This window comes from Pelophylax lessonae (assembly GCF_965119305.1).
Source record: "Pelophylax lessonae genome assembly, chromosome: 6".
Lineage (NCBI taxonomy): Eukaryota > Metazoa > Chordata > Amphibia > Anura > Ranidae > Pelophylax > Pelophylax lessonae.
In genome coordinates, this window is record NC_138773.1 from 213,097,799 (window position 1) to 213,125,587 (window position 27,789).

At 42.1% G+C, this 27,789-nt stretch overlaps 1 protein-coding gene across 1 annotated transcript in view; it reads right to left on the bottom strand.

Moving 5' to 3' along the window:
• LOC309559184 (voltage-gated delayed rectifier potassium channel KCNH8-like) overlaps positions 1-27,179 on the bottom strand; it is a 785,056-nt gene extending 757,877 nt beyond the window's left edge. Inside the window, exon 1 of the mRNA XM_082262383.1 lies at positions 26,723-27,179. Within this exon, the coding sequence (XP_082118509.1) occupies positions 26,723-26,798 (76 nt within the window). The 5' untranslated portion in view covers positions 26,799-27,179. The remainder of the gene's footprint in view (positions 1-26,722) is intronic.
• Positions 27,180-27,789: the final 610 nt, after the last annotated feature.

Consider the following 27,789-nt stretch of genomic DNA (forward strand, 5'->3'; position numbering starts at 1 on the left):
GGCACCGCAAAGTCAACGTCGCACCAATTCGGACTGTGTAATTGCCGGCAATTGGCTTCAATTTGACATGTCAAATCGCATGTTAAACCAGACCAATGTGAACGGGGGTTTCCAAGTTTTTTTTACTGCGATTTTGCTGAGACTTTACCACAATTTTGCCACAGTTTGCATTTTTTAAGCTTTTTTGGAAAATTTGTTGTTGGGCATATTTAAAAAAATGCAAAATGTAAATTGCAACACAATTGCGGTAAAAATGCACTACATGCTTTTCTTTGTGCTAGGAGGGGGGATTCAGGTGGGATTTGAGCTAGGGGGCAGGATTGGGGGTGGGGACAAAGATATGTGCTAGGAGGGTGGGATTTGAGCTAGGGGGCAGGATTGGGGGTGGGGACAAAGATATGTGCTAGGAGGGAGAATTCGGTGGGATTTGAGCTGGGGGACGGGATTGGGGGTGGGGACAAAGATATGTGCTAGGAGGGTGGGATTTGAGCTAGGGGGCAGGATTGGGGGTGGGGACAAAGATATGTGCTAGGAGGGTGGGATTAGAGCTAGGGGGCAGGATTGGGGGTGGGGACAAAGATATGTGCTAGGAGGGTGGGATTTGAGCTAGGGGGCAGAATTGGGAGTGGGGACAAAGATATGTGCTAGGAGGGTGGGATTAGAGCTAGGGGGCAGGATTGGGGGTGGGGACAAAGATATGTGCTAGGAGGGGGATTCGGTGGGATTTGAGCTGGGGGACGGGATTGGGGGTGGGAGTTGGTGGAATATGTGCAATGTTGTTTGGGTAGAATTTCGGAGAATTTTGGCATGAAGATGGAATTTATGTTTTTTTATGTATGACAGAATGTTTGTGTCCACTAATAATGATTTTCATGTATTTTCTCTAAAATATAGTTTTCACGTTTTCGCAGAGGAGGGGGGAAGGGGGCGGGAGGCCACATAAGGTAGGCTGTACGGGGCCCTGTGATTTCTAACAGTAGCCCTGATAACTCCTCCCCCCCATTGAATTTTACATATGGAATTGGAGAAACACCTTAAAAGAATTAAACATTAACGCTATTCTCTTCTTAATTTTTAGTACCGTGCTGCACAGTGAACTTCTCTAAAGAAATTCTTGTTCTTAGACATATTTCCACCAGATAAATGCTACCCATTTTTTACCCCTGCTCTGGCAGCAGCAAAGAAAATTCCTGGCTTTAATAAAGCTCACGATACTGAATAATCCTCAGAAAACTAGGTGGATTTAATTAACATGTCTAATTTTGCCATCTGTCCTCCCCTACTAATTATGGTTGCAAAGACTTAATTTTTCACAATCATATCAGTTAAGGGCTTGCTACTGTGATGTGCTAAATGAGCAGGGCATGCTAGTAGGGGGATGATATCAATGCCGCTGTACTTGTTGCATAGCATTTAGCGATACTGTGCATTTTAATATTACACAAAGCAGAAAATCTGTTTGATAAGAATGAATGCTGAGAAAAAGGCGAACCATTGTTTTTTTTTCTTTTAAAGGAGGTGGGGGACGCTAATGTATGTTATTATTATATGATGTCTTCTTTTTGACAAGGGCTTCAAGGCCACATTGCAAGCTACTGCACATCCTTCATGCAGCCTATCAAGGAAGGAACTTAGCTTTCAGTGGGCATACAGACAGTAGTATGCTCTGACTTACGTAACCCATGCCCCAGGCCTTCGCATAGTTTGCTGCCAAGCTGGAATCTCAAAGCCTAATTGGCAGTAAGATAGCTATGAGTAGAATTCATAGCAATGGCCAAAGCTGTATGTATGCAATGTGAGCATGGATTTCTGGAGAACAGATTTGTAAAAAATCCCATCCTCTCCTGTACGTCTCCAGAGAACCCACACACTGGAGAACTACAAAGGATAACAGCCTACAGCATATGTACAATTCTCTAGGCACAGGACTGGAAATGGAAATGGCTCATAAGCTGTATACATAATCCTCTGTCGCAGATCATTGTATGAATGCAAAACAAGGAAAATAAATATAAATGTATAATCAACACAATGTCTGTGATACACAGCATGATATACATGCAGAAGGAGACGGGGGAACACAACGCATAACTATATACAGATATCACTGCTTTTTTTTTTCATAAGAAACAGCATTGCCAAGAAAAAGGATAAATCAACATCCATCTGGTATGCTAAAGCATGCCACAAAACATAAAATATCTTAAGGTGAAGATGGTATAAAAATTAGCATGCATAGCAATAAACCAAAGATGGCGATCCTTTTCCAGTGAGGCTCATGCACTCTACGGTGTAGTTGAGCATCATGGGAAATGTAGTTCCAAAACATCGGGGTGCCAAGGTTGGCCATCACTGCAATAAACTATATATACTATATTGTCAAAAGTATTGGGACACCTGCCTTTACACACTCATGAACTTTAACCGCTTGCCGACCGCTGCGACTATTTACTGCGGCGGTCAGCCCCTCACAGGCAAAGCAACGTAGGGATACGTCGCTAGCCTGTGAGGCTCTGGGGAGCGAGTGCGCGCCGCCGGAGGCGCGCTCCCACGCGGTCACGGACCCCCCCCGCGCGTGTGCCCGGCGGACCCGAAGTCCGCCGGGCACTCGCGATCGTCCGTTACACCGGAAGAAAGGCAGGCGGCTAATGTAAACAAAGACGCCTGTCATTCTTCCCTGTGTAAGGATGGAGATCACACGGTTTTACTATGTAGGACCGTTGATCTCTGTTCTTACACTAGTAGCCACAGCCAATCACAGTTAGAAACACGCCCCTAGGGACACACTTAACCCCTCCCTCTCCAATAAAGTTAACTCCTTCACTGCCAGTGTCCTTTTTACAGTAACAGTGCATATGTATAGCACTGATTACTGTAGTAATGTCACTGGTAACCCCAAAAGTGTCAAAAATGTCAGTCAAGGGTCCGATCTGTCCGCCGCAATGTCGCAGTCCCGCAAAAAAAATCGCAGATCGCCGCCATTACTCGTTAAAAAAAAACAACAAAAATGACAAGAATCTTTCCCTTAGTTAGTAAACGCAATAACTTTTGCACAAACCAATCAAAATACGCTTTTTGCGATGTTTTTTTTACCAAACATAGGTAGCATAAAACAAATTGGCCTAAAATGTTAAAAAATTTTGATTTTTACATTTTTTTGGGGAATTTCATATAAAAAATGTGAAAAATATTATTTTTGCAAAATTGACGCTCTTTTTTTGTTTATAGCGCATGATTAAAAAATCGCACAGGTGATCAAATACTATCAAAAAAAAAACTCTGTTTGTGGGAAAAAAAGGACGTCAAATTTGTTTAGGTACAGCTTTGCACGACCGCGCAATTGTCCGTAAAAGTCACGCAGTGCCGAATCGCAAAATAGGCACTGGTCAGGAAGGGGGTAAAATCTTCCGGGGCTTAAGTGGTTAATGGCATCCCAGTCTTAATCAATGTAAGCTAAAAGAGGTTTGACCGCACTCCAGTGGATGAAGATAAAATGATCCTTTACTAAGATTATAAATCCAACAAGACAAGACAATCGAGCCACAGACAGTTAATGCGTTTCACGATTCAAGATCGCTTGAATTGAGCGATCTTGAATAGTGAAACGTGTCAACTGTCTGTGGCTGGATTGTCTTGTCTTGTTGGATTTATAATCTTAGTAAAGGATCATTTTATCTTCATCCACTGGAGTGCGGTCAAACCTCTTTTCGTTTACATTGAGTGGATCCAGACCACTGACTGGACTTGCACCTAGTTGCCTGAGGGTTGGATTGTCCTCACCTGGAGCGGTGTACATTTCCTTTCAGTATCCCAGTCTTAGTCCCTAGGGTTTAATATTGAGTTGGCCTGCTCTTTGCAGCTATAACAGCTTCAACTCTTTTGGGAAGATTGTCCACAAGGTTTAGAAAAGTGTCTATGGAAATGTTTGACCATTCTTCCACAAGCGCATTTGTGAGGTGAGGCACTGGTGTTGGATGGGAACACCTGGCTCACAATCTCTGCTTTATTTCATCCCAAAGGTGTTCTTTCGGGTTGAGGTCAGGACTCTGTGCAGACCAGTCAAGTTCCTCCACCCCAAACTCACTCATCCATGTCTTTATGGACCTTGCTTTGCACTGGTCCAAATCATTTGGTGGAGGGGGATTAAGGTGTGGGGTTGTTTTTCAGGGGTCGGGCTTGGCCCCTTAGTTCCAGTGAAGGGAACTCTTAGGGTGTCAGCATACCAAGACATTTTGGACAATATTATGCTCTCAACTTTGTGGGAACAGTTTGGGGATGGCCTCTGACTGTTCCAACTAGACTGCGCACCAGAGCACAAAGCAAGGTCCATAAAGACATGGATGAATGAGTTCAGGGTGGAGGAACTTGACTGGCCTGTGCAGAGTCCTGATCAACCCGATAATACACTTTTGGGATAATTTAGAGCAGAGACTGTGAGCCAGGCCTTCTCATCCAACATCAGTGTCTGACCTCACAAATGCGCTTTTGGAAGAATGGTCAAAAATTTCCAGAGACACACTTCTAAACCTTGTGGACAGCCTTCCCAGAAGAGTTGACGCTTGCTATAGCTGCAAAGAGTGGGCCAACTCAATATTGAACCCTACAGACTAAGACTGGGATGCCAATTAAAGTTTATGTGCGTGTACAGGCAGGCGTCCCAATACTTTCTGTGCAGGAACTTCCTGTAATAAAGACCGGTCACTGCTGCTCTCTCTTCTTGTGCAGGGTAACTGGTCTCGTATCCGCCCCCTCCTGTAGTTCTATGCAGGCAGCCTGTAGTTGGTAGAGCCTGCTGGGTCTCTCCCACAGCTCTTTCCTCTGCACAGGCTATGTACAGCACAGTGACAATGTCACAGCTAGATTTATATCATAATATCTGGGCTTGCAAAAGCATTTGGTGCATGCAAAGTGAATTTATAACCTTTGTGGTTAATGTGAAATATATATTTGCATCCGGAGTTCACATTTAAACCCTGCACTGTTTTATTTGTTTATGTTTTAGTAGTAATTTTGTACTATATAAGCTGTATAGAGCTATTTTTATTGTATATGATAATAAAAATATATTTTCATTACCAAGAGAAATGTAGCACAGTAGGAGTTCTAAGCTAAGTTTATGTGCCTCCATGACAGTAATGGGCAACTCAGTGACTCAGCTGTTTGTAAGTTAAAGTGTGCCCGTCTGGTAGAATGGGGTGCCTTCCAGTTGGCCTCCCAGTCATTTTATATACATCCCAGTCTTAAAGGTCTCAAATTTTAATTTACATTTGTATGACATATTGCAAAATTAATATCCTTAGAACAGTAAAAAACTTGATAATAGTGTGACTTTTCCCCTAACCTCGGCTACTATATGCAAATTACACTTTTACTTAAAGCAGTTGTAAAGGCTCCTATATTTTTCCTCTAAAATACAAAAGAGGTATAGACTTACCATCTATGCAATGTTGTTGTACAGAGCAGCCCCAAACGTCCTCTTTTAGGGTCCCCCGCCAGCGCTCTCAGCTCCTTCTCTTCTGTGTGTGCCCCCAGAGCAAGCTGTGTGTTATGGGGGGCACGTGTGTGGGGGCGCTCCTGAGCCGGGCTGTGTGCATACATAGATACACACAGCACGGCTCGACCCACCCCCTGCTCCCTCCTCACGGGATTTTATTGACAGCAGCAGGAGCCAATGATTTTCACCACTGCCTCTGTGTCCTGTGAGAAGAAGAACAAAGACCAGCACCACTGCAGATAGGAACAGCACTGGATCAAGATTGGACTCAGGTACATACGGAGGTGGGGGGGGGGGGGATGATATAGCTACTGGAACATTTGTTATCTTAAATCAGGAAACGCACTGAAGTGATTGTAAAGGTATTTTTTTTTTTAATTAAACATGTCATTCTAAGCTGCTCTGTGCATAATATTGCACAGAGCAGCCGCAATTTTCCTTTTCTGGAGTTCCCTGATAGACAAGAGCAGCAGCCAATAGCTCCCCCTGCTGCCTCCATGTGCAGTGAGGAGGGAGATAGAAAGCAGTGCTGCTGATCTTAGGCACAGGGCTGGATCCAGATCAGGCTCAGGTAAGTATTTAGGGGTGGCTGGGGGTAGGGGGCTGATCGCAGAAGGTTTTTATCCTTACTGTATAGAATGCATCGAGGTACAAAATTCCTCTACCTTTATAACCACATTAAGATATAAAAAATGTCTTGCCTTTATAACCACTTGTATCTTATGAGCAGGTTTTCTTTTGTTATTTTGTACTTTACATATCACTGATTAGCTTTGGTAAATCTAAAGCTGATTTTACAAAGATTGTATGATCAGATTGTAATGTGTATGGTGACCCTTATCCTAGCTTGCTATTTAAAGACCAGAAGATACACTGGAGACTGCAATTTCACAAGTGTTTCAAAGATTTCCTTAATCTGTTTAAAAGATACAAGACAGTAGTTTATGTCATATCAGTTTGGCTAATAGGAGATATTTCATTTCTAGGAAGAGCATGGTGAACTATAGCACCCAATGGCTTCTATCGCATGGGGTTTCCATACTTATAGTGGATGTAAACCCTCATATATACTCAGTGAAGAGAACAGCCTCAGACAATACAAAGAGATTAAAACAAATCTCCCTACCTAAGTTTTACATGTATATCTGCTGCCTTCAGCTTTCTATACCTTTAGAAAGCGCAGCTTGTTTTAGGAATTTTGTTTCCTCTTCCAGCACTGGGTGTGTAGTCTGGGCTTACACTTAGTGTGAACTGATTGGAGGAAAGGCACCCCCCCCCCCCTCCACATAGGTAGATCAATGAAGAAACATACAGAGCTGCAGTCTAAATAGACCAGCTCTCTGCTAATCTACCTCTCTAAGTTCCCTCCCTGACACAAATTTTCAGCTGCTTTTATCTCCAGTGTCAGTGAACTTCTCAGAAGTTACCATGCTGATAACAGAGGAACGGAGCAGCAGAAAGACATGCCACTTAGAGCTTTGGAGATAGATAAGTAAACACTACTATGTGTGCCTAGGTCAGATTTAATAAATGGGGTTTAAAACCACTTTAACCACTTGCCGACCGCCCACTGTAGATATACTGCGGCAGGCTGGCTCGGCTGCATGAACCGCAGTACCCTTTGCGCCCCCATTAGGCAGTGGGGAAGCCAATCCATGGGCCCGGCCGCCGCGTTTGCCGCCAGGCACCCACGATCGCTCCCCGTGGAGAAAGAACAATGGTCTGCTGTTGTAAACACAGCAGGCCGTTGTTCTCTCTAGAATGAACACAGAGCGCCTGTGATCCTCCTATTTAGGATCACAGGTCTCTGTGTTGATTCCACAAGCCCATCCCCCTCACAGTTAGAAAACACCCCCTAGGCTCACACTTAACCCTTTGATCACCCATGGGTTAACCCCTTCCCTGCCAGTGTCATTATTACAGTAACAGTGCATATTTTTAGCACTGATTACTGTAGTAAAGTCACTGGTCCCCCCAAAAGTGTCAGTTAGGGGTCCGATCTGTCTGCCGCAATGTCGCAGTCCCGCTAACAATCGAAGATCACCGCCATTACTAGTAAAAAAAAAAATGATAAATTAAAGGGACATAAATCTTTCCCCTAGTTTGTAGACGCGATAACTTTTGTGCAAACCAATCAAAATACGCTTATTACATTTTTTTTTACCAAAAAATATGTAGCAGAATACAAATTGGCCTACAAGGATGAAAAAATAAATTTTTTATATTTTTTTTAATTAGAAATGTTATATAGCAGAAAGTGAAACATATTGTTTTTTTAGGATTTCCTATAGGTACTGTAAATATCTCCTTAACTTGCACCATTTAGGAGATATTTACTTTTCTTGCAGCCGGTGACATCATCGGCGCATGCGCTCTGAAGGAACGGCCACTTGTGCCGTTCCTTCAGAGCTCTGTGCCGTGAACGGTGGCTCCTGCGTGCATGCGCGGGAGTGATGTAATCGCGCCTCCGGCCAATCAGATGGCCGGAGGACGTGAACCAGGAAGTAGGACGGTCGAAAATGTTGGCTGTTAGCCCGCCTCTGCAAAGGGCAATACTCTACCACACCAATTAGGTCTTTGAAAGATACTACGGGTACCCTAATCTCCTCCCCCGAAGGCGTCAACTTGGTCATGGAAAGATTCTACGCTGCTCTCTACGGCAATGACCCCATTGATGAGGCTGAAGCCAACGCCTTTCTCCAAAATGTCACCTTACCCAAGGTCTCAGATTCCCAAATTTCCCAACTCAATGCTCCCATTGACATCTTAGAAGCCATCTCCTCCCTGTCCCCTGGGAAGGCCCCAGGTCCAGACGGATTCTCATCGGAAATTCTATAAATTGCTCAAAGAGGCCCTGTCCCCCTCTCTATTATCCTCTTTCCAGTCTATACTGGATGGCGGTCCCTACATTCCCACGGGATCCCAAGCATACATAAAGCTTATTCCCAAGCCGGGAAAGGATCCGTCTGAGCCTGGGTCCCCATCTCCCTGATCAACCTTGACGCCAAGTTATTATCGAAAATCATAGCCCGTAGACTCGCGCACATAATGCCCACTATCCTTCACCCATCTCAATCAGGTTTCACTAAAGGTCGTTCCGCTACTGCCAATATTCGTAAAGTCCTGGCAGTGCTGTCCCAACAATAAACTCACCCACAATCGGATATTGCCATACTCACATTAGACCCCGAAAAAGCGTTTGATAATGAAAATGTTGGCTGTGTCACTGCTTAGCGGGCGACACTGCGGGGGCTTCGTTCTAAGGTAAGTATTTCATAATGAGCTAGTATGCAATGCATACTAGCTCATTATGCCTTTTTCTTACAGGTTTTTTTTTTTTATTTTTTTTTTTCAGTTTACAACCTCTTTAAGTACTCCCGGTCATAATTTCTGACTCTTTTCACACTTTCTCTGAGAGTCCCCTGACCACACTGGGTGATTCTGCTTCTCCTGCTGCATTCTCCATAAAATAAAATGGACGTAAAATCCCAGCATGAAGAGTAGAACCCCCACATAATGGGCAAGGCGGGTGTACATGCAGAGATTTAACTACCAGAGTCCCAAATTCACAATTAGGTTTTCCAGTCTCTGTCATCTGCTAAAACAGAAATTTCAGTTTTGGGTGGACTGATCCTTTGGGGTTTGCAACAGGGAGTAAAAAGAAGAAATGCACCAAAAACAGATAAATACGTCCAACAGAAAGAGAGAATAATTGCTTCAACTGAGCGGTAGGAATACTAAAGTGTCAGATGAGATATGTATTAACACACGTAAATAATAACCTTTCCATGATGCATAGTGAAACCCTGTATATAAACGATGCATGAAATTGTTAATATCACTTCTCAGCCACTGGCTGGTTATTATGCAAGGGCTAATTTCCCTCACGCTCTGATCACAAACAAGCACACTATGCAAACACGTTTCCGGAGGATACCCAGGCAAATCAGGATTTACCAAAACAAAGTCAGTAGTAAAGATTTCCTTAACGCCATCACTGCCAGGTAGAAGACCCAATGTAGTATACATAAATATGGACATTTTCTTATTACACATACAACTTTCCCATAAACAAGCTCATCAAGGATTTGTATTTTATTCCACCTGTAAGTTTATTCTTTTTAAAAGGAAATGTATAGTCTTTTATTTTATTTATTTATTTTTTGCTAAATGTGTAAAATATCAACTTGATATGAATAATATTGTTTTAACCATTTGCGGACTGTAAGGATTTGTCCCCAGGCCATTTTTGCGATTCGGCGCTGCGTTACTTTAATGGAAAATGGAAAATTGTGCGGTCGTGCGACACCATACCGAAATAAACTTGATTGGCACTGATTGGCATTTTATTTCCCACAAATGGAGCTTTCTTTTGGGGGTATTTGATCACCTCTGCGATTTTTATTTTTTGCGCTATAATCAAAAAAAGAGCGACAATTCTGAAAAAAAAAAAAAAAAAAACAATATTTTTCACATTTTGCTATATAACATTCCAAAAAAAAAATGTAAAAATCAAAATGTTTCATCCATTTAGGCCAATTTGTATTCTGCTACATGTTTTTGGTAAAAAGAAAATTGCAATAGGCGTATTTTGATTGGTTTGCGCAAAAGTTTTTGCGTCTACTAAATACGGGAAAGATTTATGTAATTTAAATGTTTTTTTATTTTTTTTACTAGTAATGGCGGCGATCTTCGATTTTTAGCGGGCCTGCGTCATTGTGGCGGACAGATCGGACCCCTTACTGACATTTTTGACACTTTTGGGGGGACCAGTGACATTACTACAGTAATCAGTGCTAAAAATATGCACTGTTACTGTAATAATGACATTGGTAGGGAAGGAGTTAACAAAGTGGTGATGAAAGGGCTAAGTGTGAGCCTAGGGGAGTGTTTTCTAACTGTATGGGGGATGGGCTTGTGAAATGACCATAGAGACATGTGATCCTATATAGAAGGATCACAGGGGCTCTGTGATCATATCAGAGAGAAGAACGATCGGCTGTGTTTACAACAGTAGACCGTCCTTCTCTCTCAGCGGGGAGCGATTGCGGGTGCCCTGCGGCAATCGCGACCGCCGGTCCCGTGGATTGGCATCCCCACTGCCTAGTGGGGGGGGCAGGAGCGCACCCTTCAGCACAACATGCGTGACTGACGTAGGGCTACCTTGTTTTGCGCAGCCGAGCCAACCTGCCGCAATAAAACTGCGGCAGGCGGTCGGCAGGTGGATAAAGTAGAACAAAAGGCAAAACCTTTTTTTTTATTTTGGATAGAGAAAGTTTTGTCCCATAGCCAAAACAGGAAATGGAAATCCCGTCAAAGTCGACAGAACTAGTGTCCCCATTGGAAGATTTCTCCTCTATTCCTGTTCTGTTGACAACCCAAAGACTGGGATTTTCATTAAGGCCTCTTTCACACGGGCTTTCCGTATGTCCGTATATCACCCCATCCGTTTGCGGGTGATATACGGACATAATGCATGTCAATGGGATTGCGGATGTCAGTGGATGACCATCCGCTGACATCCGATTTGCATCCTTTCAGTTCTGTTCCGTTTTTTGGAATGGAACAGAACCCTATTTTTCCTTCCATTTAAAAAAAGGAACGGATGCAAAATCGGATGTCAAGCGGTGTCATCCGCTGATATCCGCAATCCCATAGACATACATTATGTTCGTATATCATCCGCAAACGGATAGGATGATATGCAGACATACGGACCAGATGACACAAGTGTCATCGGTGTCCGTAAGAAAAAAAAAAAGAGTGACTGAGCGGACGACAAAAACGTAGCGCCCGTGTGAAAGAGGCCTTAGATTAATTTCAGTGATATCGGTAAACAAGACAAATAGAGGGTGAATTTCCCCAAGAAGGATACAAATAGCAATAAAATCCTGACAGGTGTTCTAACGCCTCTCCACTCTCTCCAAAACTAAAAAAAAGTTTTGCCTTTAATTATACTTTATTATGCTGTAATGATTAAAAACCTTGCTTTTAAGTATAAAGTATACATTCATAGAGCAGCCATATTTGCTCATCATATATACAGACACTGCTTTAGCTTTACTGTGCTACACAATTATTCCTAAAAAGGCTGTAAAGTCAGTTTTGTTTTGTTTTTTCTATAAAACTAACAAACAAGTTATACTGCTATATAAATGTTATACCTGCTCTGTTGCAGTGGTTTTGCACAGAGCAGCCCCGATCCTCCTCTTCTCGGGTCCCTCGCCAGCGCTCCTGGCCCCTCCCTTCTGTCGAGTGCCCCCACAGCAAGCAGCTTGCTATCGGGCACCCGAGCCGAGCTGCAGCTCTGTCTGTCCATTCAGACACAAAGCCGTGGGTCGGCCCTGCCCCCTCTCGCTCCTCATTGGCTAACTGACTTTGATTGACAGCAGCAGAAGCCAATGGCGCTGCTGCTGCTGTGTCTCAGCCAATCAGGAGGGGGAGTCTTGGACGGCCGAAGCACTCGTGCATATAGCTGAATCTAGGTAGGGCTCAGGTAAGTATTAGGGGGGCTGAGGGAGGCTGCTGCACACAGAAGGTTTTTTTTTTTTTTTCATAATGCATATGCATTAAAATAAAAATAAAAAATCTTCTGCCTTTAGAACCACCTTAACTGCTCCTTTATATTATTTCATTGTATTATTTCATAGTATTATTCATACTAAGTAGAATTTTGGCTTAACCCCAACTAATCTAACCCCCCCCCCCCCCCCCTCCTCCTAATACCTATGCTTGCTAACCTGTGTAAGAAAGATTCATATACCTGTCTATTTTCAGTCCGTTATGGTCAAATCATGCAATCTTGTTCCCCAGGTCAGTGAGTGGCAGCTGAAGGGGAGAAGAGGGAGTGCCATCGGGTGGGCTATTGAATACTATAGGTCAGTGATGGCGAACCTTGGCACTTCAGATGTTTTGGAACTACATTTCTCATGATGCTCAACTACACTGCAGAGTGCATGAGCACCATGGGAAATGTAGTTCCAAAACATCTGGGGTGACAAGGTTCCCCATCAATGCTATAGGTGATGTCACCACTCCAAGCTTTACAAACCCTAACGGGGGAGATCTTGTAACTGGACCAGAGCGGCAAGAAAATAGGTAAGTATACCCATCTCTCTTCCATAGGTAAGCAGCCAGTTGAAAGCATTGCATACCATGAGTGACTAATATCCTAGCTCAATAGTTTTTTAGAGAAGGACAGAAATTGCACTGAGCCATTGAGAGCTGCCCCTAGTGGCTACCCTGCCAGTATCTATATTTAAAGTGGACTTGACCTATTTTGCTGCTGATGGAAAGGGGTGTTGTCAGGGAGCAGGATCCTTTATGAGGGTCCCTCTTATATATAGACATAGACCCCAAGATCAAATTAGTCTAAATTTCCTGGAATGCCTGCCATCCTGCAATGGGGATCTGCATACTTTCTTTTTTGGCCATGCCCCATGCTCCCCAAACTTGGGTACTGCCATTGGTTCTCAGTAGCATTAATTGCATGGTCTTGATCCAATTGCTTTTTATATATGGTACATATATGGCTCTTTCTTGTTAAGGGGGATAGAGGTTTTTTTTTGGGGGGGGGGGGGTTATACATATTTTTTTATTTACAAATTTTAAGCTATTTAAAAATGGTGTGCCTCTGGTCTAGTTGTACTGGTTCAGTGATTCTTAATTTGTAACTTGAGAAAAAAATAAAAATAATTTGTAAAAATAAACGGGACCTAAATTAAAAAAGTTTAGTTTAGGAACATCTAGAATGGTTATTGTGCCTAAGCAGTATGTTAAATGTGCACATTTTTGTTTGTAAATCCTCCTGAAAAAAAAACAAAATTGCATTTTTTTATGTGAGAATGCCTAAGCTACTACTACTACTACTACTACTACTACTACTACTACTACTACTACTACTACTACTGTTCTGCCCACTATTCCCTTTGTGGGAGGCTCTGACATGAGAAAGCAATACCAGCAAGTCTATACCAAGTTGTACCACCTCCATACAGACTCACTGGATAGGATTTACTAAACCTTATACATTCAGAATCAAGTGTAGCTGTGCATGGTAGGCAATCAGCTGCCAACTTAAGCTTGTTTAATTAGGCATTGCCAATAAAACCTGGAAGCTGGTTGGTTTCTATGCACAGCTGCACCAAATTTTGCACTCTCCAGTTTTAGTAATTAACCCCCACTGGGGGGAGATTTGCTAAACCAAATGCACTCAGTATCTCGTGCAGCTGTGCATTGTAGCCAATCAACTTCTAACTTAAGCTTGTTCAATTAGGCGTTGACAAAAAAAACTGGAAGCTGATTGGTTTCTTTGCACAGCTGCACCAGGTTTTGCACTCTCCAGTTTTAGTAATTAACCCCCACTGGGGGAAATTTACTAAACCTAATGCACTCGGAATCCGGTGCAGCTGTGCATGGTAGCCAATCGAATTTTAACATAAGCCTGGTACACACTAATAGTTTTTTGGGGTTGAAAGAAAAAAACAATGACAGCTGCCGTCTGAGCCGCTGTACTGACAATCCGATCTCCCCTGCTGAGCTGTTATGTTCGGACAGGGGGACATCCCCCCCTCCCCCACCACCACCAAAATACTCCTGTCAGCACTCTCAGCTATTGGCGCTGATCTTGAGCCAGTCAGCTGCTGGTTTTACAGCATGCTTATCCAACAGGATTTCTGTTCTGTTGGAACCTGCTGAGATACACACGGGCAGAAGGCTGCCCAGTTTTTATTGGACTGTCCAATGTCTCCTGACATTTAGCCCATGTGTACTAGGCATCAGTGGCGGCTGGTGCATTGGGGGCGCAGGGGCGCCGCCCCCACTATCCATGCGTCCGGCCCCCTATACTACATGCGGGACGCCGGGCGCATGGAGTTCAAAGGGGCACTTTTTTTATTAACCATGTGATTAGAGGCAGAGGCTCTAATAGACTAAAAAAAGGGTGGGCTCGGGCGCAGAGCACTGCGCCCCAAGCCCACCTAGTTATGTGACAATATCGGTTTAATATTCTCTATTGTCACACGGATCCTCCTCCTGGCCAATCAGGAAACAGGTCCTGAGATCCGTTACCTGATTGGCCGAAAGGAGAAGCCATGCAATTGGGCATGGAGGAGGAGGGAGGAGACGCAGAAGAGGGGGAAGAAGCCGAAGCCACCGCCGGGTGAGTGAGCCAGAGGGGGGGGGTCCTGCATCCTGCTGTGGCACTGGGGGGGAGGTATGGTGTGTGGCCTGGTGTGGTCCAGAGGGGGGGGTATGGTGCGGTCCATCGCCCCCCCCCCCCCCAGCCCATGGAGCACCAGCCGCCACTGCTAGGCATTAAACTGGATAAATATTATACAATTTCTGTTGTTCAATCTTCTTTAGATTTTCCTTCAACGTCCCGTCCACTTACCACTTTAATTATAGGCAACTTTCCCACGCTTTTCAGAGTCAATTTCCAAATGCGCCTTTGCCACTGGAAGAATCCAGGCTGGCACATTTGCTCCCCTTCGGACTGTAGCACGAAGCCTATGTTGCGGATTTATGCTCATTTGGTGACGGATGCATTGCCTCCGTTGGACAAACTGTGGGATAAGTGGTTGAGGGATGTGCCATGTTTGAATTTGGAGGATTGGGATGACATTTGGGATTTGCCATTTAACTTTTTGGTCTCTCTTCGTGACCGACAAATTCAGTATAAGATAGTGCATAGGGCTTATTTTGCTCCTGCCAGACTACATCTTATGAATCCATCACACTCCTCAGAGTGTTGGAGATGTGGTGATCCTGAGGGAAATGTTATACACATCTTTTGGTCATGTCCACGGATCATCAGTTACTGGGAGGAAGTTACTGTTGTACTCAATGTTTATACAACAGTACAGATCCCAAGGGCTATTGAAACTTGCTTACTGGGTCTGGTGGGTACTTTGTTACATACCAGGGCTGAAAAAAATTTGGTTAGTCTCCTGCTGTTTTATGCTCGGAATTACCCTACACTGCAAGAAAACAGCTTCCCCTACTGTCTCTTTTTGGAGGGACCTTGTCAACAGTAATCTACCAATGTACAAAGAAACGTACATACATAGGGGTTGCCCAAAAAAATATGATAGGATATGGTCTGGATGGCTGGCAGATCCTGTTACGGCCTCCTAGGTCCATGGATGTATATATGCTGCATTCTCGGAATTGGGTTGGAATTGAGTAATGGTTACATAAGTACTTTGTGACGACTGCACCAAAATATTTTAGCTTTATTGCATATAGTTGGGTTTTCTTTCTTTTCCTTATTTTTTATTTTTTTTTTTATTTGAAGTTTGTAGGTTAATGTTCTTTTTTGTGTATAAATTCAGATTTAAAAAGATTTTCCTTCAACTATCTAGTGCAAGGGCCTGCCTGATTGCATACAATTTAAAAGTGTTTAGGTTTGACCTCATATTATATGGTTTTGGTAAATCTAAAAGAAAGATGTATGAGAAGATTGTATAAAAAATGTATAGTGTGTAGCCAGCTTTAAGCTTGTTCAATTAAGAGTTTACAATAAAACCTGGAAGTTAATTGGTTTCTATGCACAGCTGCACCAGATTTTGCGCTCTCCACTTGTAAATAACCCCCACTGTGAAGAACAAGGTTTAGAAAGTCAGTAATAGGGAAAAGATCTTCTGCAGGGAGACAACAGGCAACGGTGACTAGTCCTTTGCCCTTGTGTGCACAGCTTCCACAGTTCAGTTCTTCTTAAATACAGTAACAAAAACATGGAAGAGTTAGTAAGTAACAAATCAAAAGTCTTGCTAAATATTCCATTAAAAATTAAACATAATAGCAAAAAAATGTTCTCACTGAGAGAGCCCTGGCCCTGCAGAGTTAGGCCTTCTAGGACCTATAAAGGGCCATGCTGTCATTTAACCACTTGCCGACCAGTCACGTTGACTGTACTGTAGCAAAGTGTCTCGTTCCTGTCCAGCGACCTACGTCGCTGGACTCCTCCCCTTGTGGGCGGCACGCACGCGCCGCTGGAGGCTCACTCCCGCTGTATTCAGTCACAGCGGGAGTCGGGCCAGGGGAGGAGGGGCGGTGATCACCGCCGCTCTTCCCCGATCATCGGGGAATCGAGTGTGGAGATCCGCCAGGCATACATTTACCCCTCCCTCTCCAATAAAATTAACCCCTTCCCTGCCAGTGTCATTTTTACAGTAACAGTGAATATGTATAGCACTGATTACTGTAGTAATGTCACTGGTACCCCCAAAAGTGCCAAAAATGTCAGTCAAGGGTTCGATCTGTCCGCTGCAATGTTGCTGTCCCGCAAAAAAATCGCAGATCGCCGCCATTACTCGTTAAAAAAAAAAACACCAAAAATGACAGAAATCTTTCCCTTAGTTAGTAAACGCAATAACTTTTGCGCAAACCAATCAAAATACGTTTATTGTGATTTGTTTTACCAAACATAGGTAGCAGAAAACAAATTGGCCAAAAATTAAAAAAAAATTTGATTTTTACATTTTTTTGGGGGGGGAATTCATATAAAAAAATGTGAAAAATATTGTTATATTTTCAAAATTTACGCTCTTTTTATGTTTATAGTGCAAAAAGTAAAAATCGCACAGGTGATCAAATACCACCAAAAAAAAGCTCTGTTTGTGGGAAAGAAAGGACGTAAATTTCGTTTGGGTACGGCGTCGCACGACCGCGCAATTGTCAGTTAAAGTGGCACAGTGCCGAATCGCAAAAAGTGGCCTGGACGTAAGACAGCAAAATCCTCCGGTGGTAAAGTGGTTAATGATGCTAAGGAGGAGCTCTAAAGAACACAATAAGGCTAGAATATAAGAACACTACACTATCACTACAGGGATAAAAAAAAATAAATAAATATAACAATAATAATAGTAATTTTGCAGCTACAGAGAGCTGGACTACGAGACCATGATGAGACTTTGTCTACAAAGGTTTGAACCATAGCCATAGTTACATAGAAGAAACTAGAATTATAGTGAGCTGCACTGACAGCGATGAGGCTGGTATTAAAGTAGACACTAGTCCCTATTTATATAGGATGAGCGAAGCCAGGTAATTCCACTCAGTCTGACTTAGTTTGAATTTCATCTCAGTTTGAGCAAGCTTTTTTGGGATTTATAAAAGTTTAAGCCAGCAGGTAGATTTGTGAGGAAGTGTAGCAAAAAGAAGAGAGAAAATTACAGCTTCTGCACTGATGAACAGTTAATAATGGCTAATGATTTCAGTTTTTTATGTGCCACAAGCAAGAAAATCTACGGCTCCCTGCTGCAGTATAAGCCCAATCCTTTTACAAAAATAATAATGTTTATATACATACTGTATATATATACGTATACCAGAGTTTGATTAAAGTAGAGAACCAGATCAAGATGTAAAACCCCAAAAATGGCACTGATTTAGTTTTAATGCTGTGTGATTTTTGTTTTTAAGTCTTTCCATGTGTTGAAACTAAGTCTGATGAAGCAGTTTGTGGAGGTAAGTGCTATGCATGAATAGAACGTCTTGGAAACTCCAGCTGGTTGGAGAAAAACTATTGCTTTATTTGTGTAAGCCATAAAACATAGTCAATGCATTTCAGGAGATTGGTGCTTCTTCAGGGCTAACTTTGTGCAGGGAAAAAAAAAATAAAAACCCATGTAGGTAAATGCATCTATAATAAACGTACAATTTAATTGGAATTTTCATTATCATTATAGACCAGGTTAACATGGATTGGAGTTTCAGTGCTTGTCACTACAAGGCATCTGTGTTTTTGAAGAGTTACCCCTTTTTTGAAGTGTCACATCCATAGTGCTAAAGTGCATGCATGACAGGTGGTCACATGCTTGTTTCCCCTCTTGCCATGTCCCCCATCCCTCCCACTCAACGCAGCCAGTTCATGCCTGGTTTGCTAGGCTGGTACATTTAAAGTGGACCTTCAGTCATCTTTTCATCTATTAAATTTTTTGCCCTTGTTGTTTTAACTTTGGATAGTAAAACATTTTTTTTCTGCCAGTATATACCTTATACAGCCCACTTCCTCTTTCTTGTCTGGCAATTGGCCTAGGCAAATGACATCATGCACAGGTCTCTCTCTCACTCTCGTGAGAGTTTGCCAGAAATGAAGGAGGGATGAATCATAGGAGAGCCACGGAGAGCTGCAAAGCTGGAAGGGGCTGGATGAGGGCGGAGATATCTTTCCATCTATAAAATCCTCTGACCTTATTGTTTTAACGTTGGATAGTAAAACATTTTTTTTTCTGCCAGTATATACCTTAAACAGCCCACTTCCTCTTTCTTGTCTGGCAACTAGCCTAGGCTAATAACATCATGCACAGCTCTTTCTCTCACTCTCATGACAGTTTGCCAGTAAGGGAGGAGGGATGAGTCATGGGAGAGCCAAGGAGAGCTGTAGAGTTGCAGGGGGCTGGATGAGGGCGGAGATAACAGGAGACTGCAGAGATCTATGGGTATTCATCAAGATAGGAGAAAGTTGCAGGCAAGCAGTGGTGTGTGTGTCTGTCTGTCTGTATGTGTGTGAGTGTGTGTATATGTGTGTGTGTGTATGTATGTGTTTCTGTGTGACTCTGTGTGTCTGTGTAAATCCAGGAAGTGAACAGGCAGCAGCTTCAGCTGCCCACAGTTAAAATGGCTGCAGCCAGACTTAGTGGATTGAGATTTCTGCAGCATATTTGGCAAGTACAGAATCACAGTACATATAAAATAATATTCAAAGTGGTTGGAGGGAAGCTTCAGAATGATAAATATGTTTTTATTACAAATTATATGAGCAGACTGCAGTTCCTCTTTAAAGAAAAGCTAGAAAATTACAAAAAAAGACAAATTAACCCTATAACTGCTGAGCCAGTACATGTCACTTCACCTTTTGTACAATGCCAATTTCCAAATCCTAGAACCATGCTGGACAGCACTTATAACTACTAGGGAGCTACAGAATTGTGTTACTTTTGTTTTATACTTCATCATTCAGTTTTACAAATTGTTATTGCTTTAGTGCACACATTTTCCTGTGCATTTTAATTATTTGTTTTCCTCTAGCGGTGTTGTTATTTAAACTTGAGGCTTTACACATGAATAAATCACCAAGATTTGTCATTTCTTTGTTCAACTATAACCGCAGGCAATCATATCCCAGTCATTTGACTTAATCAGAGAGAAAATAAATGTGTCCAACTCCACACACTATTCATCTGTAAGCAGCACAATAGCAGGAGACCCAACAGTGCCAACTAGCAGCCATAGATACATTCCGACTACATCCTCCTAGGCTTGTATCTTGAGTATTTTGCTCCAGACCTGTGCATAGTTGATAGCAAGCAAAGTGCACATTGCTAAAGGCATAGTTAAAAAAAAACAGTGAGCCTTGCTAGGAGAAAATGTGAGCCTTATCGTGTCTCATGCAAAATTACATTTGACTATTCTGTTTAGGCCCCAGGATTGTTCTGCCATTATGTTTTGGCAAACGTTTTGAGATCTTGATTACCATTCTAGATGAAGGAGAAGACAGGAGAAGGGAAGCAAAATAAAAAATACATTGTTGGATTATTACAGAATGTAATGCTAGCACACAGATGGAATTAAGAGGAGGTAATGATTATGTAAAGGCACCCTGATCTTATGGGTGCAGACACCGCCACCTTAGTATACCTTAGCTCAGTGGTTCCTTTGAATAAGCAGACACAGAGGAGCCCGTCTGGAAATCTTTACTAGGTAAATTAAACAAAGTCAGGTTTTCCATATCATTTTCATAAAGCTTATGCTCTTGGCAGGAGAGATGTGAACAGGATATTTCATGATAAGGAGATCATTTCCTTAAGCAATATACCACACGGATGTTGCCTACCAGTATAGCCCTCACCTGCTTGTTGTACTGAAGCAGTGCAAACAGATACCACATATGAGTCTCAGATCCCTCTATTCTTGCTGGCAGGATACTCTAATCAGGAGGCTAAGTACTTGCCTGCTTGTACACCTTCTCCATTATATTAGTGCCCTAAGGCAGCATATATAGATGTTGCATCATAGAATGCTCAAACCCAAAAACAAAAAATAATTATATTACAGCTTACCAATTCTTAGATGTGGTGGCTGCATTAGTTTTTGTTTAAAGCTTGTTTGCCTTTATTTTCACCTGGTCATCCTGCCAGTAAGTCTGGTATTTTTCAACTTTCTTTAACAGACCAAGCTATCCAGCAAGCTCAAAGACCAGCAAGTTTGAAGACCAAGCTATCTAGTAGTTTGAAGATGACAATGTTGTCAATCCTTGTTTTTAATATAGTATTTGGAGGATTCCTAAGTATCTTGCTATAGATGGCAATTGGAGGGTTAAGAAAAAAAACATTTAACACTGACTGCGGTGCTTACAATATTCAGATGTTATTCATGTATGCAGAACCTGTATCTCTAATGACAAAAAAACTGTTGCTTTAACTGCTTAAAAAGTGTTAGTGTAGAGTTTGGAATTAATTTGATAGCCATGTCTATCTACTCTGCTGGTGTTGCTATATACTGTTATGCTTTATACATAGTTTTCAGGTGATATGATACAGTACCACAGCAGATTCTGTTATTCTGCAGACCTTAACTCTATGCTAAGCTTGGTGGCAGGCATTAGATGGTGGTCTGAATCGGTCCTGTGATTACTTGCTTCTCTACGTTGGACTTGTGCTATACACTGTATAGTGTATGCATGTCAGTGTATTTGAATGTGTCGGTGGCCCAGGCTCAAGTAATTTGAAGATGACAATGTTGTCAATCCTTTTATTTAATATGGTATTTGGAGGATTCTTAAAAGAGAAGTATGGGAGTCATTTTTTTGTTTTCAAAATCATACTTACCGGATGCAACATCGGTCCAATGCTGCATCTGTCCCCCGTCGACTCTAAGACTGAGAACTGAGCAATCAAACACAGTTGATCTCTAGGTCCTCAGAGCTCCCTGAGCAGAGGGATGGTGGCTGGCTCCCTGCTTAGCCCCCCATGCTCACTGGAGCGCTGGGCTGTGGAGGGGGTGGAAGAAGCCGGCTCAGGCTCTCGATGGCTCACTAAGAGGGTGAGCCAGGTGCTGGTCCAGGCATGTGGGCAGATCTTGACCATATGGTCCCGATATTTCCCCAGCCTGGACCAGCTCTGTGATGTCAGCCGACAGCAGGCTTCAGCCCACTGTCTGCTGAAAAGGGGTCACAGGAGTGCAGAACAAACTGCACTACAGTGACCCACAGGAGATACAGTCAAATGAGCTTAAATATCTTGCTATAAATGGTGTGATTTTGTCTTTCAATACTTTTCTCAGTAAACTAAATTTTAACCCAAGCTGTACTGCTGTTGGTCCTAAGTGGAGTAACTTTTAGAAGGGTGGACCTCTCCAACCCTCTAGGTTTTAGTATTTTTGGGGTAATTTAGCTTTATAGGACCCCACCAAGTTATGCAGGGTGAGACAGTGACCTGGTCCATGTGGACTAAAAATATTGAGTCCCTCTACTTGTGCCTGTATTTTATGAATTTATTTTTATTCTGATAGTGCATCCAACACTACCCTTTCACCAGAGGGTAGTGCTGCTGTCCTAAGGTGTGTCTGCTGCTCCTCCATTCAGAGTGGAGGCACCCTAAGACTAGCCATACATTATACAATTTTCTTCTACAGTTTTCCTATAGATTTACCAAAACCATATAATATGTGGTCAAACCAAAACACTTTCAATTTGTATGCAATCGGGCTGTCCCTTTCACTACATAGTTGAAATTAATGAATGAAATTAAATAAGAAAACTGTATAATGCAGGGTTTCTCAACCAGGGCTCCTCCTAAAGGCTGCTAGGGGTTCCTTGAGCAATGGGCAATTTCTGCCTCTCTGATAAGTGCCCAATGACACCATTGTTCCTTTTAGCTATCTGTAAGGGGGTAATTCTTCCCAATGATGACAAGAGTAAGGAGCATTCTCCCCACTGACTGTCACACTAATGTGTTACAAGTTGTAGATTTTTCATTTTTAGCAGGGGTTTCCCGAGACCAGAAATTTATTTCAAGGGTTCCTGTGTGTTGAAATGGTTGAGAGAGGCTGGTATAATGTATGGCCAAACTAAGACAGGAAGTGTGTTACTGGCCAGATCACCAGGTGACAATAAATGGGAAAAAAAGCCCAAAAAAAGAAAAATAACCCAGCCATCACATTTAAGGATTGGTATTCTGCAACATATTAAATGTTTGTTTTGGTGTTTAACATCACTTTACAAATATTGTTAAAACATTTAATATCATTGTAGCTAAATTCTTACATTGTGTGCTTCAACCATCACTTGTTACTGTAACAAATGTCTAACAAGCTGATAAAGGTTGGGGAAATTCTGCCATAAAGCCTTGTGGTTGGTTACAATCCATCCCCTTGCCTTATGCAGCTCTCAGATGGGTGCTGATAGACATTGCGCTGTCCATGGTGCTGAACCCGACAATATCAGTAGTAATGGCTTTTCCTATAAGGGACTGGAAAAGGAACTAGCAGCGTGCTATATGCACACGATTCTTCCATGCATTGTCTGCCTTAGTAATCAAATTATAAAGCTAGACACATATCATTGCCTCAGTAATTGTATTGTAAAATCTGCTAAGCAGCTGTCTATGGAGTAGTCCCCAGAGTAGCTAGGGGAAGAAGAAGAATAGTTTAATACAATGGGTTAGCACTTTTCAGGCAGATGGACTGTCATTATGGGTATGCAGCCACCCCTACAGCACAGGAGCAGTACAGACTTTCACATAAGGGACATGGATAGCCTTAGATCACTTAAAGAAAGGGCTGATTAGTGCCATCCAAGTCTATAGCATTCACACCAGTGCAGCTGAAATACTACCATAGAAACATAGAAACATAGAAACATAGAATGTGTCGGCAGATAAGAACCATTTGGCCCATCTAGTCTGCCCAATATATCTGAATCCTATGAATAGTCCCTGGCCCTATCTTGTATGAAGGATAGCCTTATGCCTATCCCATGCATGCTTAAACTCCTTCACTGTATTTGCAGCTACCACTTCTGCAGGAAGGTTATTCCATGCATCCACTACTCTCTCAGTAAAGTAATACTTCCTCATATTACTTTTAAACCTTTGCCCCTCTAATTTAAAACTGTGTCCTCTTGTGGTAGTTTTTCTTCTTTTAAATATGCTCTCCTCCTTTACCGAGTTGATTCCCTTTATGTATTTAAATGTTTCTATCATATCCCCTCTGTCTCTTCTTTCTTCCAAGCTATACATGTTAAGGTCCTTTATCCTTTCCTGGTAAGTTTTTTCCTGCAATCCATGTACTAGTTTAGTAGCTCTTCTTTGAACTCTCTCTAGAGTATCTATATCCTTCTGGAGATATGGCCTCCAGTACTGCGCACAATACTCCAAGTGAGGTCTCACCAGTGTTCTGTACAGCGGCATAAGCACTTCTCTCTTTCTACTGCTTATACCTCTCCCTATACATCCAAGCATTCTGCTGGCATTTCGTGCTGCTCTATTACATTGTCTTCCCACCTTTAAGTCTTCTGAAATAATTACTCCTAAATCCCTTTCCTCAGATACTGAGGTCAGGACTGTGTCAAATATTCTATATTCTGCCCTTGGGTTTTTACGCCCCAGGTGCATTATCTTGCACTTATCCACATTAAATTTCAGTTGCCAGAGTTCTGACCATTCTTCTAGTTTTCCTAAATCCTTTTCCATTTGGCGTTTCCCTCCAGGAACATCAACCCTGTTACATATCTTTGTGTCATCAGCAAAAAGACAAACCTTACCATCGAGGCCTTTTGCAATATCACTTATGAAGATATTAAACAAAATTGGTCCCAGTACAGATCCCTGAGGTACCCCACTGGTAACATGACCTTGTTCTGAATGTTCTCCATTGACTACAACCCTCTGTTGTCTGTCACTCAGCCACTGCCTAATCCACTCAACAATATGGGAGTCCATGCTCAATGACTGCAGTTTATTGATAAGTCTTCTATGTGGGACAGTGTCAAAAGCCTTACTAAAATCTAGATATGCAATGTCTACTGCACCTCCACCGTCTATTATTTTAGTCACCCAGTCAAAAAAATCTATAAGATTTGTTTGACATGATCTCCCTGAAGTAAACCCATGTTGTTTTTCATCTTGCAATCCATGGGATTTAAGATGTTCCACAATCCTATCCTTTAATAGGGTTTCCATTAATTTGCCTACTATTGATGTCAGACTCACTGGTCTATAGTTGCTCGATTCCTCCCTACTACCTTTCTTGTGAATGGGCACGACATTTGCCAATTTCCAGTCTTCCGGGACGACTCCTGTTACTAATGATTGGTTAAATAGATCTGTTAATGGTTTTGCCAGCTCACCACTAAGCTCTTTTAATAATCTTGGGTGTATCCCATCAGGACCCTGTGACTTATTTGTCTTCACTTTAGACAGCAATCTTAGAATGTCTTCCTCTGTAAAGACACATGCATCAAATGATTCATTAGTCATCCTTTCAAGTGGAGGTCCTTCTCCTTCTTTTTCTTCTGTAAAAACTGAACAGAAGTATTCATTAAGGCAGTCAGCTAGCCCTTTATTTTCTTCTACATACCTTCCGTCCTTTGTTTTTAATTTAGTTATTCCTTGTTTTAATTTCCTTTTTTCATTTATATATCTGAAGAATGTCTTATCCCCCTTTTTCATAGACTGAGCTAGTTTTTCTTCTGCTTGCGCTTTAGAAGTTCTTATAACTTGCTTGGCCTCTTTCTGCCTAATCTTGTAGATTTCCTTATCTTCATTGCTCTGGGTTTTTTTATAATTACAAAATGCTAGCTTTTTATTTTTAATGATTTGGGCCACTTCTGCTGAGTACCACAGTGGTCTCTTCCTTTTTTTGCTTTTACTGACAAGTCTAATGCAATTTTCTGTTGCCTTCAATAATGCACCTTTTAAGTAGTCCCATTTCTCCTGGACTCCATGTAATCCGTTCCAGTCTGATAAGGACTCATTTATGACTAATTTCATTTTTGAAAAGTCTGTTTTTCTAAAATCTAAAACTTTTGTTTTTGTGTGGTGTGACTCTTTCACAGTTCTTATATTAAACCACACTGACTGGTGATCACTAGATCCCAAGGTTTCGCCTACAATGACATCATATACCGAATCCCCATTTGTGAATACCAGATCCAAAATGGCCTCCCTCCGGGTTGGCTCCTCAACCACTTGTTGCAGAGACAACCCCAGTAGGGAATTTAGAATATCTGTACTCCTGGTAGAACTTGCTATTTTGGTTTTCCAGTTTATATCTGGAAGATTGAAATCTCCCATAATGATAACTTCTCCTTTCATTGTCATTTTAGCTATTTCTTCAACTAGTAGATCATCTAGTTCTTTAACTTGACCAGGTGGCCTATATATCACACCTACACGAGTTACTGCATGATTAGCAAACTGCAACGTAACCCAAATCATGCAGTTACCAAACCAAACATGACATTTTCCACCTCCATAAGTGTAGTAATTGCTCACCACGTTCTATCATCATGGAGTGTATGAATGACTGTCTCAACACAGAGATACTGCAAACAGTACAAGTTTAACACGTGAGCTGCCAGCAATGTTGTTATCTCCTGAGCCCATACATGTTGCAGCAACCCATCACTTGCACAAAGCAAGAGTCTATGATTATTAGAGCTAGATCTGAAATTCTGCTTTGCTCAGCATCCAAATTCATAGATCAGCATCCAAATTCAAAGATCAGCATCCAAAATCAAAGAATTCTGCTTTGCTCAACAGCCACATTCATAGATCAGCATCCAAATTCATAGAATTCTACTTTGCTCAGCACCCCCATTCATAAGCAATCAACCTCATATTAAATATGGATTTGGATTTCCACTAAATTGTAAAGTGCTACAGTTTTACTCTGATGACATACCATCATAGGCATGCAGGTGCTGAATAACCCCTATGAGATAGTTCTCAGGTTTACCCCACCAGCTATCCAATGGGGCAATGATGTCAGATTGGGAGATAAAGGTGGTGAATAATGTCCAAGCCCAGCACTAGGTAAACTTCAGATGCACAAGCCTAGCACGTCTACCTTTGTTCTTTCTATAGCTGTAATTAAACAAAGACCTGGCTCTTTGGTGTGAGTCTAGGCACACAAAGGTTCGTTAAGCTTCTCTAGCTGTACACCAGATTATATATACCCATCAGATTATAGAGATACATGGCACTCAGTGCAATCATTAACACTTACGGGTCCCGTCGAATCTGGTGGCAATAGTATCCAAGAAAGTGTTCTGCGGGGCCAGCAGCCCTTTCATCACAGGCATCTTCTCAGCAGCTAATCCATGCACGCCCGGGCGGACGGTATGCTAGGAAGATGGGGGGCGGCAGGAGACAAGGGGGGAGCAAAAGGGAAGAAGTACTGCTTAACCCCCACAACCTGACACCCGCTGGCCAAAAGACATCCACTTGTCAAGCATGGCTCTGCCTTCACTGGGCAATGACAAAGGGCTGGGCGAGGGGAGGGAACTGGCAAAAGTTCAGTCCAAGTTGGGTGAAGTGCAGGAGATGCAAGACAAAGCCACAGGTCTACAGTACAGTACAGAGCAGACTGGGAGCTGTCCGGGCGGGGGGGGTGCTGAATCTGGCTAAGGATGAAAGAGCATCCCTTCCCCTTCCCTTGTGTGCTTCATTCTCTTCATTTCTTCTTCTCCGCCGGTCTGGCAGATGTAGGATCACGTGACATGCTGGGGATGGGGGGAAGGGGGGAGGGAGGATGGAGAGGCAGCTCCCAGGTAACAGCCTGTCTAAGAGCTGGACGGATGGGCAGGGCTGGGGCTGCTCTGCACCTTACCCACTTGATGGCAATACAATTTATCAGGCTACTCATATTTTTACATGTGTCTGTGTGTGTATAAATATATATATATATATATATATATATATATATATATATATATATATATATATATATATATATTTATACACACACACATACACACACACATATATATATATATATATATATATATATATATATATATATATATATATATATTTATAGATATATAAACAATAATTTGTGATGATATATATTATTATTGTTCAGTTTAGGCAGCACTTTGCAACATAAGGGCAGACAGCACAGTTACAATACAATTTAACACTATGGGAATCAGAGAAGGGTCAACATAGATGTAAAAGGTCATGACTGTAGGGGATAAGCATATATATATATATATATATATATATATATATATATATAATATGTGTATATCCACTAATCAGGTGAATCACTCCTCATGTATCTGTGTAATT